Source organism: Mastomys coucha, unplaced genomic scaffold, assembly GCF_008632895.1.
Source record: "Mastomys coucha isolate ucsf_1 unplaced genomic scaffold, UCSF_Mcou_1 pScaffold13, whole genome shotgun sequence".
In the NCBI taxonomy this organism is placed as follows: Eukaryota; Metazoa; Chordata; class Mammalia; order Rodentia; family Muridae; genus Mastomys; species Mastomys coucha.
The window spans coordinates 3226015-3244092 of record NW_022196895.1 but is presented as its reverse complement, the minus strand read 5'-3'; the positions used below and the strand labels follow the sequence as shown (position 1 = coordinate 3244092).

General features: G+C 43.6%; 1 protein-coding gene across 4 annotated transcripts in view; it reads left to right on the top strand.

Annotated features, from left to right (window-relative positions):
• Epc1 (enhancer of polycomb homolog 1) overlaps positions 1–18078 on the top strand; it is a 91242-nt gene that overhangs the window by 20561 nt on the left and 52603 nt on the right. Inside the window, exons 1-2 of one of the 4 annotated variants that reach the window (XM_031364927.1) lie at positions 7220–7648; positions 8801–8974. The exons of 2 other annotated variants lie outside the window; for them this stretch is intronic. In XM_031364927.1, coding sequence (XP_031220787.1) covers positions 7496–7648; positions 8801–8833 — 186 coding nt within the window. In that variant the 5' untranslated portion in view covers positions 7220–7495 and the 3' untranslated portion in view covers positions 8834–8974. Of the gene's footprint in view, positions 1–7198; positions 7649–8800; positions 8975–18078 lie in introns of those variants that run through there. One more of the 4 variants, XM_031364924.1, reaches the window with a different exon arrangement.

Below are 18078 nucleotides of genomic sequence, written 5' to 3'. Positions count from 1 at the left end.
TCATCATGAGAAGTGATTTTATATCTGAATCTTGCTTTTCTGGTGTGATGGTGTGTCCAGGACTTGCTTTGGTGGGAGTATTGGGTTCTGATGATGCCAAGTAATCTTAGTTTGTGTTGCTTATTTTCTTAGGCTCTCTCCCCGCCTCGCCATCTGGTTATCTCTAGTGCTAACTGCCCTTGCTAAATCTGACTGGAGCCTGTCTTTCCTGTGATCCTGGTTGTTTCAGAACTCCTCAGAGTCAAGCTGTCTCTGGGATCCTGTGATTCTGAGATCCTGTGACCCTGGGCTTGTTAGAGCACCTGGGAGTGGAGCTTCCTCTGGGTGTTGTGGGACTGGCTGCAGAGCTTGCGCCCAAGGTCCGCTCAGGACACCAGCCCAGAGAGACTGGAAAGAACCCCAGCCACTCTGCTGGCGGAGTTCCTGTGTGCCTGGTCCCGCTCGTCCCAGTTACTCCCGTGTTGGGACAGATGTTGGGTCCTCCTCACCTCTGATTCTGGGCGTGTCAGAATGCCCGGGAGTGGAGTTTCCTCTGGGTGTTGTGGGACTGGCTGTGGAGCTTGTGCCCAAGGTCTGCTCAGGACACCAGCCCAGAGAGACCAGCGCTTGTACATCTTTGAACCAGAAGAAGGATGTACTGAGAAGGCGTGCATGTATGGAATGTTCCCTTGTAATGTTCATTGTAAAATTCATGAGAGGGAATACTGGGAGCCTCAGGCTAGAGCCTGACCTAAGCTCAAGTTTAGCTCCAAGGTGGTGTTATTCCTTTGACAGGTGGATGGATTACTTTTCTTGTTGCTATGACAAAATAGCAGACAGAGCACTTAGGGGAAGAACAGGTAAAGGAAAAAGGTCAGTCTTGGTGGCGATTTGATGGTTGAGGAGCTCTGGTACTGTCAGGAAGCAGGGATTCCCAGTGGGAGCCAGGCTAGTGTAGAATCCTCAATGTCTAGCCTTAAGGCCTTACGCCTGCCAGCTCAACCCCATGTCTAAAGGTCCTACCGTTTCCCAAAATACCACTACACTGCCTGAGCCCAGGTGTTCAAATAAATGAGTTTGTGAAGGACATTTCCCATCCAAACCATAACAGCAAAAAACTACAAAGTCTTGATGGAGGGCAGGGCCAGGGAGACGGCCCAGTGGGTGAGAGCGTTTACTGCCCAGCCGACAGCCTCAGTTCAGTGGCCAGGTCCCCAGGATCTACATGGTAGACAGAGTCCTGAAACAAGTTTTCCTCTGACTTTTATACATGGACCATGACATTGCCTCCCCACCAACAATAAAGAAATAAACAAATGTTTAAGAAAATCACATAGGAGGGCACTTGGAAACGGCTTGGCCCTCCAGATGAAAGACCAGCATGGTCCAGGTAGCACAGCCAAGTCATTCCTGCAACCCACCTGTCAACCCACCAGCCTGTTTGCACAAAGGATGCTATCCTCCCAGGTGATTGGCTCCTTCCTTTGTTTTGGTGAGCTCAGCTCAGCTCCAAGCTTCTCCCAGCTGTCCCTCTTCTAGCCCTTTCCCCCAGCCCTGGCTCGTCTGGATTCTTGATGATGCTCCTCCGGCCTCCATGCTCTTCACTCTTCTCCTGTCCTGGCTCTCTATGACTCACTTCGGACACATAAGTCACAATGTAGAGAATCCAGCACGCAGTTATGATTTCTGGGATACTCTACTAAATACATTGCAATACAAACTGTCGTATTTTCTTTCTAGCATTTTCTAGATTAAAAAAAAACCAACAACATCTTAAACATTCCCAATCTGTATTTTAAGTGTTATGTTAGAAGAATTATTTATTGACATTTCTTATGTGGCTTATTATGAAAATAAAAGGACAGCAAGTTAAGGGAAATTATTGCCTTAAGCAAAACCATGTTCATTCAGTACTGTTGCTTTTGCACACTGCTCAGTACCAGCATTCTCATTTAGTCCATTCATCTTTAAAGATATTCATATTTTCCAGCTGGGCAGTGTTAGCACACACCTTTAATGCCAGCACTCAGGAGGCAGAGGCAGACAGATCTTCCAGTTTGAGGCCAGCCTGGTCTACAGAGCAAATTTCAAGACAGCCAAAGCTACACAGAAACCCTGTCTCAAAGGAAAAAAAAAAAAAAGAAAAGAAAAGAAAGATAATTTTTTATTTCCCCAGTATAGATGTAACAGCATCTCCCCTGAGAGGTCATATGTATTCTGTTTTCTCATTTTTCTAGCACTGACTGCTTCACCCTAGCTATGGATAAACTATTGGTAACTATTTATTAAATACTTTTAGGAATGAGGAAGCTGGACATTTGCTATTATGTATTATGGTATTATGATATTAAATCCTGTTGTTTTATCAAGGGGTCTAACTCTTTGTATTACTCTTCATACTTGGCTTCATGTCTTATGAGTAAGAAGATTGTCCTGAGGTTAATCCATCTTTGCCTTTAGTATAAACATCTCCAAATCTCTCCTACCTTCCCAAAAAAGCAAAACCCTTACCCATCTTGCTCTTCTCTGTCATCCCTCCTTCTCCATTTCCTGTCCTTTCTTCTCCATTTAATCTTATTTCTGAGACTTTAAAATCAGACACAGAGAATCTGTCCTAGCCTTCATATTCTCGCCAGCTTCATGAGCAGAGGCAGCTCATATACCTTTTCTGACCTGACAGACACATCAAATAAGGCTTTCAGGCCAGCCATGTAGAAAGCATGGGATAAATGACAGGCATTTTTCGTGCTCTTTGAAAGTGGGGCTGACTTCAGTGGAAGAACAGTTCATGCAACCTTTGGGATTGTTGAGTTCATCTAATTGCTTGTTCATAAAAGTAGCATTTAGATGAATTAAGTTTCATGGAAGAGTTAATATTGGGTTGGATTTTGAAGGATAGTAGAATTTATCTTAGATTGATCTTGTGGAAGGTACCTAGCACTTGGGAGGTAGAGACAGAAGGATGGAGAGTCCACAGTCACCTAAGGTACACAGGGAACACATATCTCAAAAACCAAAGGCTATAATATATGAAAGTGAGTGCAAACCTGGGCCTGGAGTGTGAGGCCCAGTTCCATTCTCAGTGCCATAAGAATACAGTAACTTGTGTCTGTGGACTGTTCTGGGTGGGCCAGGGCCCATTATCAGTGCTTTTCATGGGTCGTTTCATTCAGTCCTCAAAACATTTTTGTAAGGTACGATTTCAGAAGATAGCCTGGCGCTAAAGCAGGAGTCAGACCCTGGAGGCAGGAGAGCTGTGCTATCTCCTGGAGTTGAAGCACTCCGCTTTGGTAAGAATGTGAAGATATTAACAGCATAACAAGGGGCCTGAACTCCCATACCAAAACCAACTTTAGCTTTCCTCATGGGCAAAATACAGAACAATTACGGGCATATATGGCTTGGGTAAGGAAGACATGGGCTTCAGGAAAATTGACTTATAGCATGTACTATGAAGCCTCACTAAAGGCACATCCTGACATGTGCTCATTATATCAGAGTGACAATATTATAAGTATTATTTCCATTGAATGAACCTTGCACCTCATTGGGGTGGGGGGAGGGGAGGGACAATGACAGGATATAGCAGGACAATGACCCAACACTTGTATCTCAGGAGATAGAGCCAGTTTGTGAGTTCTAAGCCAGCCTAGGCTATGTTTTAAGACCCTATCTCAGAACAGATAGCAAAAGCACCTCTAATCCACTCCAAAAAGACTCACATCTCTTTACTTTCTCCTTGTACACAGTCCATTCAAATTCCCATCACTTCTACTGATAGTTTTGTAACAGGATTGTTTTGAGAGTCCATTTTCATGCATACCTGGCAGCCACTCCTCACTCTGTCATCTTCATATAGCTCAGCTCCTCCACAAGTACTTGTCTCTCTTATACTATTTTAATTCCCCCTTGGCATCTGTCTTAGTCAGGGTTTCTCTGCTCAAACATCATGACCAAGAAGCAAGTTGGAGAGGAAAGGGTTTATTCAGCTTACTTCCACATTGCTGTTTATCACCAGAGGAAGTCAGGACTGGAACTCAAGCAGGTCAGGAAGCAGGAGCTGATGCAGAGGCCATGGAGGGATGTTCCTTACTGGCTTGCTTCCCCTGGCTTGCTCAGCCTGCTCTCTTATTGAACCCAAGACTTCCAGCCCAGGGATGGCACCACCCACAATGGGCCCTACCCCCTTGATCACTAATTGAGAAAATGCCCCACAGCTGGATCTCATGGAGGCATTTCCTCAAAGGAGGCTCATTTCTCTGTGATAACACCAGCTTGTGTCAAGTTGACACACAAAACCAGCATCTTTCAGAACCACATCCCGTGCTACCATCATGTGATGTTTGATCAACTCATCTGCTGCCACACCCACTCTGTGTGTGTTTGTATGTATGTGTGTGTGAGAGAGAGAGAAAGAGAATGTGACAATGTGAGTATGTGAGAGACTATAAGTATGTGAGTTTGTGTATATGTGTGTATGAGTGTATGTGAAACTGTATGTGTGTATATGTGTGTATGAGACTAAGTATGTATGTGTATATGTGTTTATGTATGAGTGTGTGAAACTAAGTATGTAAGTGTGTGTATGTGTGTGAAACTAAGTATGTGAGTGTGTGAGTATGTGTGTTTGAGTTTGTGTGAGACTGTGCATGTATACGTGTTTATGAGTGTGTGTGAAACTGTTAAGTATGTGTGTGTATATGTGTGTATGAGTGTGTGTATATTTGTATATGAGTGTGAGATTGTAAGTATGTGAGTGTATATGTGTGATTGTGTTTGTGTACATGAGTGTATGTGTGAGACTATGAGTGTACATTATGACTATGTGTGTATGAGTGTGTGTGGGTGTGTGTTGCTTGCTTGGTTTCTTAGGGCAGGAGCTTCCCTTATAGTCCTGCTCTCCTTCTTCAGCATCTCCAGTGCTCAGATCCCAGATCTGCATCCCCATACCCTGCCCAGACTGCTCTCTCCAGCATTTCCCTGGGCTGCCATGTGTGTGGTTCCCAGTCTCTCATTTGTTCCCTACAGAGATAGTCCATTATCACCTCTGTTCAGCGTTTGTTTGTGATATGACTTATAGCCATTTTTTTTACTACAAATCTTTTCCCAAACATGTTTCTTTTTGAGAAAAAGTAAGTATGTGTATTCCACATATAGTGCTAGCATACATTTTGGCAGCATTGAGAATTTTATGTAGCTTTTGTTGGGGACACTTATAAATAGTGAGAGGTTTAAATAGAGTGTTAAAGGCAGTGCGGGGCTAGTGCTTTTTCCTCCCAAGGAACCTTTAAATAGAAGAACCGGAGGAAAAACTAGATCTGACCTTTCATTACTGTGTCCTGCCTCTCAGAATGAGGAGCTCTGAAGTGCAGAGAAGCGGAACTCCTTTGGGCCCTGAGAAACCTAGAAGGAGCTGAGATTCCAGGGTACACGGACATGAATGGAGAACTTGATTTGAAAATGTGCTTCTTAGCAGGCATGTTGTATGTAAAGGGCCCATTTTTTTGCATGCAGACCTGCATGTTGTGATGATTTAAACATTTCTAGAAAACACAATTTATTTCTGCAATGTACTAGGATTTTCAGTAACCTCAAATTACAGGCTGAGGGTCTGCCACTGTTACACTGAACAGCCAGTGTTCCCCTAACTGTTGAACCTGGCTATATACGAGTCATGTTCCACAGTGGGTCTGGCAGTTTTTCTGATTCCTGGAATGTGATCTAGTCTTCCATGCCTCTGAGATTTATCTTTCCCTCTCTCCCTCCCCCTTTTCTCCTCCCCTTTCATAACCCATGCTTATCTGCATAATCTCACTTGGATATCCTCTCTTAAAACTTTGTGAATACTTAGTAGCACCTCACCACTTCTCCTGTTCCAACAATATGCACTCTCTTTCATCCTGACTCCTTGGGAGAGGCAGTTACTGAACCCAGAAGCTGGAGGGACGAAAGGCAGGTGAAAGTCCCACTGCCTCCCAGAGACAAACTAGCTCCAGTATTGGAGCTTTAGGATAATCCTGTCTCCTGCTTGTCTGCTCTCCCCTAGTCTAGTAAAGCAAAGTGTGCTCTTGTGAGACTAAGGTCGTAATTAATGTTACATAGAAACAAACCTAAGAGATAGTTTGTCTGTGCACTCTAAACTAAGAGTTTCTATCAAACCCTGTATTTAAGAGTAGTGATTATTTTTACTATGTAGCCCTTGAGGAAATCAGACTTATAACCTGTTTTTAAAATCTTGAACATTTGAAAATTTGCCTCCACACTTTTAAAATCCATCCTAACCGTCTTCCCAGTTTATAAAATATTTTACTGAAAAGATATATTTGGGTACTTATTTTCATGTATAATACAAGCCAGCTATTAGCAGTCTTATCAACATCTATTTTTTTTTAATAAATTAACGTTTAACCTCCCATTTCTGATGTGGCCACGGAACCACCACAGGTCTTTGATTCAATTTTATAAAGTTTTCCAGAGAACAGATGGCAAGAGTGTGAACCTGTAACTATGTTGAAATAGCGTTTCTTCTAAATACAACAGAAAGTCGTGAGCTAGCTAGCACTACAGGACTGGCTCTGGGAATTGGAAACTGTGTCTGAAATGTATCACTTAAGATTGTTACAATTTTGCGGTAATTATTCTGCTTGCTTCAATTATACTAAGAGGGATGAATAAAATGTGGGAGTGGAGTGGGGGGGAACTACTTTGGAGCTGAATAGATAGGTAGTGGTTATAAAGATCCCGGGGTTGGAGGCTGACCCCCGACTTGATGCTGAACCTGTTAAGAGTTTCATCAAAAGTTCAGTTCGACTTAGAGAGTTAGCCTGTGATTTCGCGTGCGTTTTTATTTCTAAGTCCCAGGACCTCCCGCACTGCGCTGCGCCGCGCCGCGCCGAGCTGCGCTCGCCCTGCGCGGCCGCCCGGCGGTGACAGGTGCCCGCGACCAAGACGCAGGCCCGAGCATCCCAAGCCGCTCTACGCTCCGGCCTTTCGTGGGCCCGCGCGGGCGCCGAGCTCGTCGCTCCTTCGCTCGAGCAGGGCGCTGGGCGGGAGCGAGGCGGCCGGGCGGAGCGGGCGAAGCCGGGCGCGGCGAGGCGAGGCGAGGCGAGGCCAGGCCGGCGGCCGGTCGGCCGGCGGGCCGGGGGTTGGCGGGACGCGCGCTCCATGCCGCGCCGCGCCGCGCCGGCGCCCGCTCGAGCCCGCGCTCCCCCCGCGCGTGCCCGCGCCGCTGCGCGATGCAGTGTGGGGAATGGCTGGGGTTGGCTGAAGAGCGCACAGTGGAGTTTTAATGTCCGCCATGTTGGCCATGGCGTATTGAAGAGAGCGAGTGAGCGAGGCGCGGAGCGGCACAGCCTCCCACCCTCCCGGCTGGTGTCAGGGCCCGGACGGCGGGCTTTGCGCTCCGCCCCCAAGTCCCCGGCAGCGGCAGGCGAGTGGAGACCTAAACTCCGGTTCTCCATGATCCCGCTGGCCGGGGCCGTTTCCCCAGAGCGGAGAGGTATCTGCTGCGCCTGAGATGAGTAAACTGTCGTTTCGGGCGCGGGCGCTGGACGCCTCGAAGCCGCTGCCGGTCTTCCGCTGTGAGGATCTGCCCGACCTGCACGAATACGCCTCGATAAACCGGGCCGTGCCGCAGATGCCCACCGGAATGGAGAAGGAAGAGGAGTCGGTACGTGTTAACTCCCCTGTCCGACCCGCCGCCAGGCCCGCGCCCTCCGCTGCCCGCGGCGGCGGCGGCGGCGGAGCAGCAGACCCACACAAAATGGCCGCCATCTTCTCTCCGCCGCCGACTCTCGGTCGCCGGCCGGGCCGGTCCCCCCGCCTCCCCGGGTGCTCGGTCCCGGGCCGCTAAGGCCCGGCGGAGCCCCCTCGAAGGCCTCCCGCCGTCCTCGGCCACTGGTACCCGGGTCCCGCGGAGTCCGGGGGCCCGAAAGGCACAAAGGGGTCACGTGACGCAGCCGCCGGCAGCCATTTTGTGGTCTCAGTTCTCGGGGTTGGGCCTTGTGCATATCCGGAGAGGGAAGCGGGCTGGGCGGCGGTGGGGGGTGCAGCGAGCCGGGAGTGGGCCGCGCCTGCAGGCCCCTCGGAGGGCCGCTAGGTGGCGCTCTGGGGCCGCCGGGGCCTGGCAGCTGGCTGCGGGCTCCGGCGGGCTGGCGAGCGCACTTGCCGGAGGGCTCGGTGCAGTCCCCACGTGGAGCCTCCGAGGGGCCTGTCACTCCGACTTCAGGGCTCAGGCTGATTTCTCTCCCCTTCCTGAAAGGAAATAGCGAGGGTCTCCGGGTCTGCCCAGACGCCGCTACATTTATAGAAGATGAAACTCCCGATATATTCTTGCTTCCACCCGTAGTGCTAGCGGGAAGGAAAACAAAACAAAACAAACAAAAAACCTGTCTCCTACTTTTGTGAAGTTTGAGACAATGTTGCAGATTTGTTTACAGTTAGTAACTCTGTTTCAAAGTCTGCAACTTTTTAGTTCTTTGTAAATTAAATTTAGGTTCGCCTGTTTTTAGAAGAAACGATAGAGAATAAACTTCTCAATGAATGTTAAGCTCTAAGGTCCTTTGTATTAATAGCGTAGCTAAAATTGAGTGAATTCCTCACAGACATCCTAACATTAAGATATCCAAACTGGGTGGGCTGCAGTAGTACATAACTTTATACAGCTAATAGGTGACTTACTATTGCTGTGCCCCTTACCTTGCTGTGGAAGGTCGGTCCGGACACAGATAACATAGTAGACTCTTGCACACGTTTCCCCCAGATGTTAACATTATAACTCGATGACTTCTAATTCTAAGGACTTGCATACGTTGGTTTCCAGGTACAGCCACTTATACAGGGTGCAGTGTGTTGACAGTTGAAGGAAGTCGAGGATTCCCATGGACTGTGTGTGCTCCAATTTTGTTGTGGAAAATTGTACTGTAATACTTCTGTTGGTACTGTAAGAAATTCGATTCTCTGTAATGTTTTTCAAAATAAAACTCTTCAAACTGCTTGGGTTATTTAACCTTTAAAAGAGTTTCGACAGTCGAATGTTACTTTGGGGCGGAGGGTCTTGAATCTCACTTCACAGCTGAGTGCTAAGTGTAGATGAGATGTATGGGGTAGGGTACTGACTTCTAGCAGCTTATTGTCTGTGAGAGCAGTGCTCTTTATTTTGACTTGTATCAACTTAGAGTAGAATGGTGACATTTGTTTATTTTTAAAATAAGTGATTTGTTTTTTTTTTTTTAATTAAAGTACTTGTGCTTGCAGAATCTTGTCTTTTTGTTTTATTTTTGTTTCTCTATGTACGTTATACAGATGCTACTTTCAAGTTGGGGTACTGGTGTTGTCCTGCTTGGGAATTTGTTGTTTCTTGTGCATCTAAGGTGGAAATCATTAAGCAAGACCCTCAACAGTACACTTTAAAAACTGAGTTAAGTCTTGCTTTCTGACTCTTTTGGACAGTCCTGAGAGCTACAACCTAAAATGAAAGCTGAGCTCAACTGAAGGGTCTGTCCGTGCATATTTAACATTTACAGAAAGTTTTGTTCACTGAAACAATCTTGGCATTGTGCAGTGATCGTCACCGGGTTTTACTAGGTAAAGTTCCAACTTTTATTAAGTATGGGGATTAGTTTTTTCAATCATCTGTTTAGAATTCTTCACGTCACAACCAGCCAGAACTGTATTGTGAATCATAGGTCTCTTAATAGCAGAACTTAAATCCTCGGGAAATAAACTGCTCTACAGTCCTGTGTGTCAGACCACACTAGTGACAGGCTCTGTGAGTCAGGGCAGTAAAAGTAGTATGTTGTACAATATTGAAAAGTACTACACATAATATAATTTGGAGTTAACCTTTTTACTAAAAAGAAGAATTAAAACGAAGTTCATCCATGGGCCTCCTGCCAGGTCCTATAACCTAGGACCTGAATTGATTGTCTAGTTTAAAAAATATATATTAATTTATTCAGTCTTGAAACAGTTAGACATAGGATCTAGTTATCATAATCCAATTTTATGGGTTTATAGGATTCTAATTAGACGAAACAGATTGAGATGAGGATAGTTTCTTATCCACTGCTTTATAGGAAAGCATTTCATGATTTAAAAAAAAAATGGCATGTAAAGTACCTAAGAATATAATTGTTGCCTTTGTTATATTTTTTGTGGTTAAAGAAATATAGGTTTTGATCTGGTTGTATAGTCCAGGTTTATATCAGATACACTCCCAACCCCACCCCCTTAGCCTCCTGGGTCCTGGGATTAGGAGTAAGCCACCATAGCCAGTTTAGAAACCTTTTAGTACTGGGAGGATAACTGCTCAATGTACTCCTGAACTGCCAGTCTGAGTAAAAACTGAACAAAGCTTAAGCTTGGAGCACAGATCTGTAATCAGAAGCCCAGGCCAGCCCAGGGAGTGTGTCAGGAGTGTGAGAATGGATCCACAAGCAAAGGATAGGCCCATCCTAGTGATGGAGCATCTGTCCATTCCTGGCCTAATTAGGCATGCTTAATTTTTTTTTTAACAAGTTTAAATAAAGGATGACACACACACACATATACACATTCCTCCCCACCTCCCTTTTGGAGATAAAAAGCAAATTGGTACTCTGTTTAAAAACTTTTATTGTAGAACTGAAAACTGGATTGTAGTGCTTGACCTGACTAAATTATAAGTGTTAGGGATTTAATGTTTCAATTAGTAGAGTTTAATAAGTAACAACTTGCTAAGTCAAAAAGTAAGAGTGGAAATTTTTGTATTTAGAATCACTCATAAGTTTTAAAGCTCAAAAAAAAAATGGATTAATAACCATGAAAAAATGAGTGCTCTAGGGCTAGGGGGGGAAATAAAAAAGAAAATCAGCTGGGTAGTGGTGGTGCACGCCTTTAGTCCCAACACTTGGTAGTTTCTGAGTTCAAGGCCAGCCTGGTCTACAGAGTGAGGTCCAGGACAGCCAGGGCTATACAGAGAAACCCTGTCTCAAAAACAAAAAACAAACAAACAGACAAACAAAAAAAGAAACAAAATCAGTGAAGGGTGAATGCCCCATTATCACTTAGCATCTCTTAAATATGTAATTTCCATTGGGGTCAGGGTACCTTTCCAAAGAGATGAGCCCCATTGAGTGGGTTTGTTACAGTTGACCTAAGTGATTAAAATTGGGGCTTTACAGTTTTCTTGTATGGAAACATTTGCAGGTCTTTTACTAGTTTTCAGAGTGGTGTTTGGCAAATTGGAGCTACTTTAACTTTTATGGTGGGACAGGGAACAGACTATCATTTACAAGGAGTCTGGATTGGGTGGGATAATTGAAGTTACTGAATTATAATTGATACCACATTGATATTAGCCATCCAGTCTCTTGAGACTGATTAAATAGAGTCTAGTTATCATAATTCAGCTCTAGCTTTAAAGAATTCTAATTAGACACAGTAGACTTGTAGTCCTGCCTTGTCTCACCTTCATTCTGGGGTTACCACATGCAAGTGAAGGATTTATAAACAGTTTTGGCTTCTAAAAAAAATTTGGGGGGGAGGAAAAATTGGAAATACGTACATATAAAAAACTCTACATTTAAAATTTTTAAGAGATCTAGTTTGTATTCATAGAAATAATTTGACAGTTTCAGTGATAAACTTGAAACTGATTTTCTTTTGAAAGCAAGCTTCCCTCCTCCCTTTAATATGTTAAGCCAAGTTTATCTCTTGTGTCTAAAGCTGCAATATTTGGCCCATTTTTTCATCTGTCAACAGTCTTGCAGGTGAAGTGAACTATCCATTGTCACAGAAGCAGAATTAAAGAAACTTCAGATAGTTTGGATTAGGAAGAAATTAAGAAAATCTGGGCATTCTGCATTAGGTAGCAAAGGGTCTGGACACAAAGACATTTGAGAAAATAAAGTTTTATTGTTGATGATTTTGGATTGCTTGAGATAAGCTGTCAGGTTGCTGGAGCTTGCTTTGAACTCCTGGCACTCAAATCTACTTTCTGACTGCTGGTACTATAGGACTGTGGTATCACAACTGAATTGTAGAAGTTGGGATTCCCTCCAAAAGCATATAAAATTTTGGGAAGGTTTTGGGTTTTTTTGTTTTTTGGTTTTTTGGCTGTTTTGTTTTGTTTTGTTTTGTTTTTTGGAAAGGAGAAAGCTCAAACCTTAAAATTTCAAGTGGGGACTCTTTGTCTTAATGTGACAGTTGTTTTTAAATTAAATAAGTGTGATAAAGGAGTAATAATTAAAAACAGCATGAGTAGGCAATCCAGAAAGAGACTGAAGGAAAAAACTCCAGAAGGAACCTGTGGAAAGCTTCCACTGCCATCGGCCCAGAGGCAGTGAGGCTGGTAGTGTCTCTGTCTGAGTTTAACTCCCGGTTTATTATGCAGTTTGATATTTGGGGTTGGTTTATATCTCAACCTTATTTTCTAAAGAAGTTACAATAAAAATGAATGGCTTATGTATCTAAAGGAATTTCTGTAGGTTGTGATTAACTATTTTTTTAACCAAATTATATTTTCTTTTTATTATTAGAACTTAATTAAAAGCACTATTTAAATATAGAACCAATAAGGGATAGAAGACTTTCTAAAAGCTTGTAAGTCTCAGGAAGGATTAAATATTATACCAAACAGTGTTCTATTAAAAACAGAATGGGCTTTTTTTGTTGTTGTTATTGTTTTGTTTGCTCCTTTTTATGCTTTGGATTTTGTTGTTGTTGTTGTTCTTTTAGTTTTTTGGTTTTGTGGGGTTTTGTTTGTTTGGTTTGGTTTCTCTCTGTAGCAGCCTTGGCTGCCTCTTTTCAGTTCAGTGGACTATTTTTTAAAGTTAGTTAGTTAGTTTGTTTTCATTTGTAGAGGCACAGTTTCTCTCTGTAGACCATGCTGGCCTGGGAACTCATAGGGATATGCCTGTCTCTGCTTCTCCTGGGATCACAGGGTCCTCCACCACGCCTGCCCAGCAGTTTAAGCACTTGTTTGTTACTAAGTGTTCTTCATACACATAGGAAAACACTGGTTCTGGCTACATATATGGCTCCACTTCTTACAGTTAGATAACACACAAGGAAATGAGAATTTTTATACAGTTAAGTAGTAAAACAAGTTGTTTCTGGATACACACATGAATGTATAATAGAGCTTTTAGAGACAGGAAAATGTATTTAACTTCTGCAGTAAATCTTGGACCTTTAAAACATACTTCTAAAGCTAGGCATGGTGGTTCATGCCTGCAGTCTTGCAGAGGGTGGTGAAGTGTGAGACCCTGTCGCAAACTGATCCTGATGCTGTTGTCTTGTGCATGCTTATACACTGGAGTCTTTACTAACCCTCTAAATGCTTGGGGTGATAAGAAGCTAGGTTGTTTTGCAGTAACTTAAACTTAGTGGATGCCCAGCTCTGCATCTTTAACTGCAGTAATGAATTTCATCTCACAATTGGCAGCCTGTTGCTGTGTTGTAAATAAATAACAAACTTGCTGGCCTTGAAGTTTGTGGTACTCCATCTGGGTTACAGCCTTGATAAGTTCAGAAGTCAACTCTTGAACAATATGATGATAGCTTTAAAAAGCCTGCTGCAGCTTTGGATATGCATTGTAACAGCTTGCAGAATTTTATATTACCAAGTAGATAGATAATTTAAAATGTCATGTGGGTGATTTTTTTTTTCAGTTCCAGTCTTTTTAGAATTAGGTTAATAATTCAAAACCCCAAATAAAGCTTATATATGCTAAGAAAATGTACCTGGACTGAGTCTTTTCACAAGTCACTTAACTTTACTGAATGGACGGACTTTTGATACTCGAAAGTAATTTAACATCTATGTAACCTGAAATCTTTGATTATCTTGTGTAAAACATGTTCTCCTCCCTAAAGAGTTCCATAATACAGTTTTTAAAACTGTCTTTAAGTTTAGGTGATTATTAAAACTGAGTATTAGTTAGGTCTAAGTCTAGTATAGCCTGTGATGTTGCTTATGTGATTATACGTGGACTGTCTTTTCTTAGCTGAGAAAGACAAGATCCTGACCTGTATTTAAAAAAGTGGCATTGTACCTTAAATCTTGAATTAATAAATGGCATAATTTAGCTGTCATTTACAAGGAAGGTAGTTAAGATTCCTGGATAATTGGCTCTGGTCTAGTGTTGGCAGGCTCAGATTTAAAGCCAAGTTCTAAAGGATATATAGGAAATAAATGGGTGAATAGTCACAGAGTACTTTGATTGTTGTAAGAACTTAGGGTAAGAGCCAGAATTCTGTAATCAGTTTTAAATTATGTTTTATTAGTAAAAGGTCTGAAGTTAAAACAATATAAATATACTAGTATGGAAGTGTAAAAATTTTGGTCACTGTTTTAGAGATATTTGAGGTGAAAGGCATTATGCAGACGATAAACACAGCTAAGTCTGTTTTGTCCGCTTAAGTAGCAAATGTTGCATTTTCTGGGAAACTAAGTTCCATGAGTGCAGCAGTGACCATACAAGGCTGTTCTGTGGGTCTTCTACTCTAGCCTGTTGTGTGGCATTGTGAGCACAGGTATTCTGTGTGCTTCAACTGCACGTGGATATGTTTCTAGAGTCTGAAATGGTGTCTAGTATGTAGTAAGTGTTAATATTTAAAACTAAATGACGTGTTGGGGGGCCTATAAAAAGTAAACCTTACCGTGATTCTTACATGGCAGATGGGGAAGGCAGTTTTCTTTAAGGAGTGTTAAGGCGCACTTACCTGTGACTGGATTGCTGAGAATGAGCCAGCCCTTGGAAGAATCTCGACGTAGAGAACCTTCTGGGCAGAAAGCCCCCGGATGGAACCAAAAGCAGACCTATGTGAATAGAGCACAGGGAGGCCGATGGATGCTCAGGGGTGCGGAGTTGCAAGTGCTTTGAGATAAGGTTTATATAAAGAAGGAACAGATTCTACCTTTTTTCCCCCCAATATCATTCTGAAATACCATGTGGGGAATAGGGGTCTTTTGGGGAAGAGTTGGGTGGGTTATTTGTTTGGAAATGAAGAGAACTCAATGGATTTGAGATATGTTTTTGAGATAGAACCAACAGGACTTGATGAGTGTGAATCAGCAGAGAAAAGATGAAGGCGAATAGCCCGAGTTTTACTTAAGCAGCTGGATAGATGAAGGGGACACTAAACTCAGACGGAGAAATTAGGAAGGAGAGGAGGATTTGGAAAGCCTCTTAATCTAAATGTAGTTAGGCATAGGAGAGTATAGTACAATGAGCAACTGAAAGTGAATAATTTAAAGCCATGGCTTGGTACTTGTCATAGGCTGGGTAGGAAATGTCCCTCTGGGCTTATATATTTAGACTCTGGAATCCCAGTGGACGAAGCTGTTTTGGGGGCATATGGAACCGTTAAGAGGTAAGACCTAGCTGGAGGAAGTGAGTCATTGGGAATCCAGTCTTTATACAGCCCTTCCTGTCTCTGTGGATCTGTCTTTATTGGTCAACATCTTATAACAAGCAAGGGTGGCAAGATCCTCTAGACACCCCTCTCCCTCACCCCCATGGGAGTCTATGTCCTCTTAGACTGTGAGGCAAAATGAGCCTTTCCATTCTTAAGTTCCATTTGTTCCATGTTTTGTAAAAGCAATGGAAATTGTAACAAGCAGTACTGTTTTATTTGATAAACTTCAGCTAATGGTCTGCAACTCAGGTAGAACTGTTATGTTAGAGGTGCCATCCAAGAGTGGAAACATTCAGGGAGGTTGGCTGGGCTGTCAGCTCCTCTCAGTGAAGTGATACAGAGGAATGCTCATCATTAGGAGAACCAGAAAAAGGTGAATTGGGGAACACAGCAAGAACAGGAGAAGCTTTGGAAACCTTTGCCAGGAAAGGCAGACAACCCAGGTAGCAACTGGAAAGGACTGAGGTCTGCAGGTGATTCCTAAAACTACGTTTCAAAGTCCTAACTCACACAAGGGAGATAGATAAGAAAGCTGAGCCTCGGATTGTTTTGCAGATTCTGGTCGAAGCACAAGGAAAAAATCCCAAGTACAGCCTGGCAGCACAGTGTGTGGAAGAGACAGACATTAGACTTTGAGAGGTACAGATTTACAAAGGCTGCATAGGAAGAGTGCCAGGGGTCCCGTGGAGCTTTCCTGAAGCTGAGCTGAGCTGAGCTGATGAGGAACTTCCAAGTATGTGGGAGAAGGGATGTATCTAGAAACGTGGAGCCTGACCAGAAGAGACATCAATCTAGAAAACCACTCTGGAAAGTTATCACCAGTTTTGTTCCAGGCTAATGACTGTTGTAGGGTTGAAAGAGTGAGCACAAGGCTCAGATAAATCTGCGGTTAAAACAACCTGTGTTGGAACCTAATCCTGCAGCACAAAATTCAGCATTTGGCACTTCAAATCACCAGGATGAGGCTATGCATGATGAGACTGACCTATAATTTTAACACACTGAAGCTGAGGCAGGAGGATTGCTTTGAGTTTGAGATCAGCCTGAACTGCATAGTTTGGCCACATAACAAAGCCCTGCTTCAGAAATGAAAAGAAGAAATTACCAGACATTCAAAGAGCAGAAAAAATGTGGCCCATTTGGTAATTACAAAAGTTGATAAAGCATTTAAAGGTAAAAATAACAGTAAATTACTCCAGTTAATATAACGATGATTTCATTTAAAAAGATGAGAGACTCCCATCCTTCTCTGTTTCCCCAGAATCCATTTGACCTGGGGGGTTGGTTACCAGCTGGAGATGCAATGTTCCCTCTTTTTAAGGAAGGGAAGGCAAGCTGGGTGGGGGTTGGGAGGGAGGTAGTTGAATTGGTAATGAGGATGAGCTGACATAAACTTGTGTGTCTCTGTGACCTATGAGATGAGATCATCACTTTCCTGTGAGGAGGGAACCCGGAGTCTCAGGGATGGCTAAATTTACTAGGAAAATGTGATTGGATTGATGGATTTGCTGAAAGCCAGAATTGTGATCATTCTCAAGTGATTATTTGGACAACTCAGTGAAAAGGAAGCATCCAGCCTGATTATTAGCATAAAATGTAGACAATGGAGTTCATCAAAAGTTGCTGTCTGCCTAGGAGGAAATGAGGGGAGTAGTGAAGTCACAAGTGTTTGTGAAGCAGGTTCTGATGTCAGCCATGGGCTCTAAACTGTGAGCAGAGAAAGAAAACACAGGGAATCTAACAGAGCTCATAGCAATGAAAGGCTCTGTGGAGTTGATTGTTTCAAGAATAGGAGTGCACGGTTAGGGAAAGGAACTGAGTCAGGAGCGGAAAGAGAAGGATGTTTCAGTTTAGGTTTTAGAGATACAACTATTGGTGAAATGAAGCTCTCTAGGATAGCACCTTAGGGGTGGTGGTAGAAGTGGCTGAGAGAGCCCTGATATCAGGTGATTCCAGGTGTGCATACAAGGAATGACTACAGTGCAATATCGGGAATGAGCTGAGCTCTAGCCTACCAAAGCACATGACGGCTCCCAGAAAAGCGTGAGAGTAGGAAAGGCCAAGAAAAAGCATGTTGTGGGCTAGCTGTGGAAACCAAGGAAGGTGTGTGAGGTAAGGAAACGGACAGCTACTCGCGCACTGCTTGGGAGATACTGCAGAACCAGTTACAGCAAGGTGTGGAAACTGGAAATAGAACTGGAGAAGTCAGAGAGAGGAGAGGAATTGGGTCACATTAGTTGCTGTTGCGATCAGAATGCAGGGAAGAAGACAGTCGTTTCTCACACTCTTTAATAATGGTTTACAACCCCCCACTAGAGGTTGAGCTATAAAGGGATGACCATGCGGTAGTCAGAGATGGGGGGAGCCTGCAGAAGGGCTGCTTAGCACTTCTTATGGACAGCTACATCAATATTCTTTTGAGAGGAGGGAAAGACTGGGTCTTGCTGTGTACACTGTCTGTCCTCAGATGTTTGCAATCTTCTTGCGACTGCCTCCTGAGTGTTGTGATTACAGATGTTTTAACAATCAAGAAGTGGACCTTTTTGGGTTGTTACAGAATATCTGAGACCTCTACTTCATTCTCTATATTGGTCCTTAACAGAGGCTTAACTAGCCGGGCGGTGGTGGTGCATGCCCTTAATCCCAGCACTTGGGAGGCAGAGGCAGGTGGATTTCTGAGTTCAAGGCCAGCCTGGT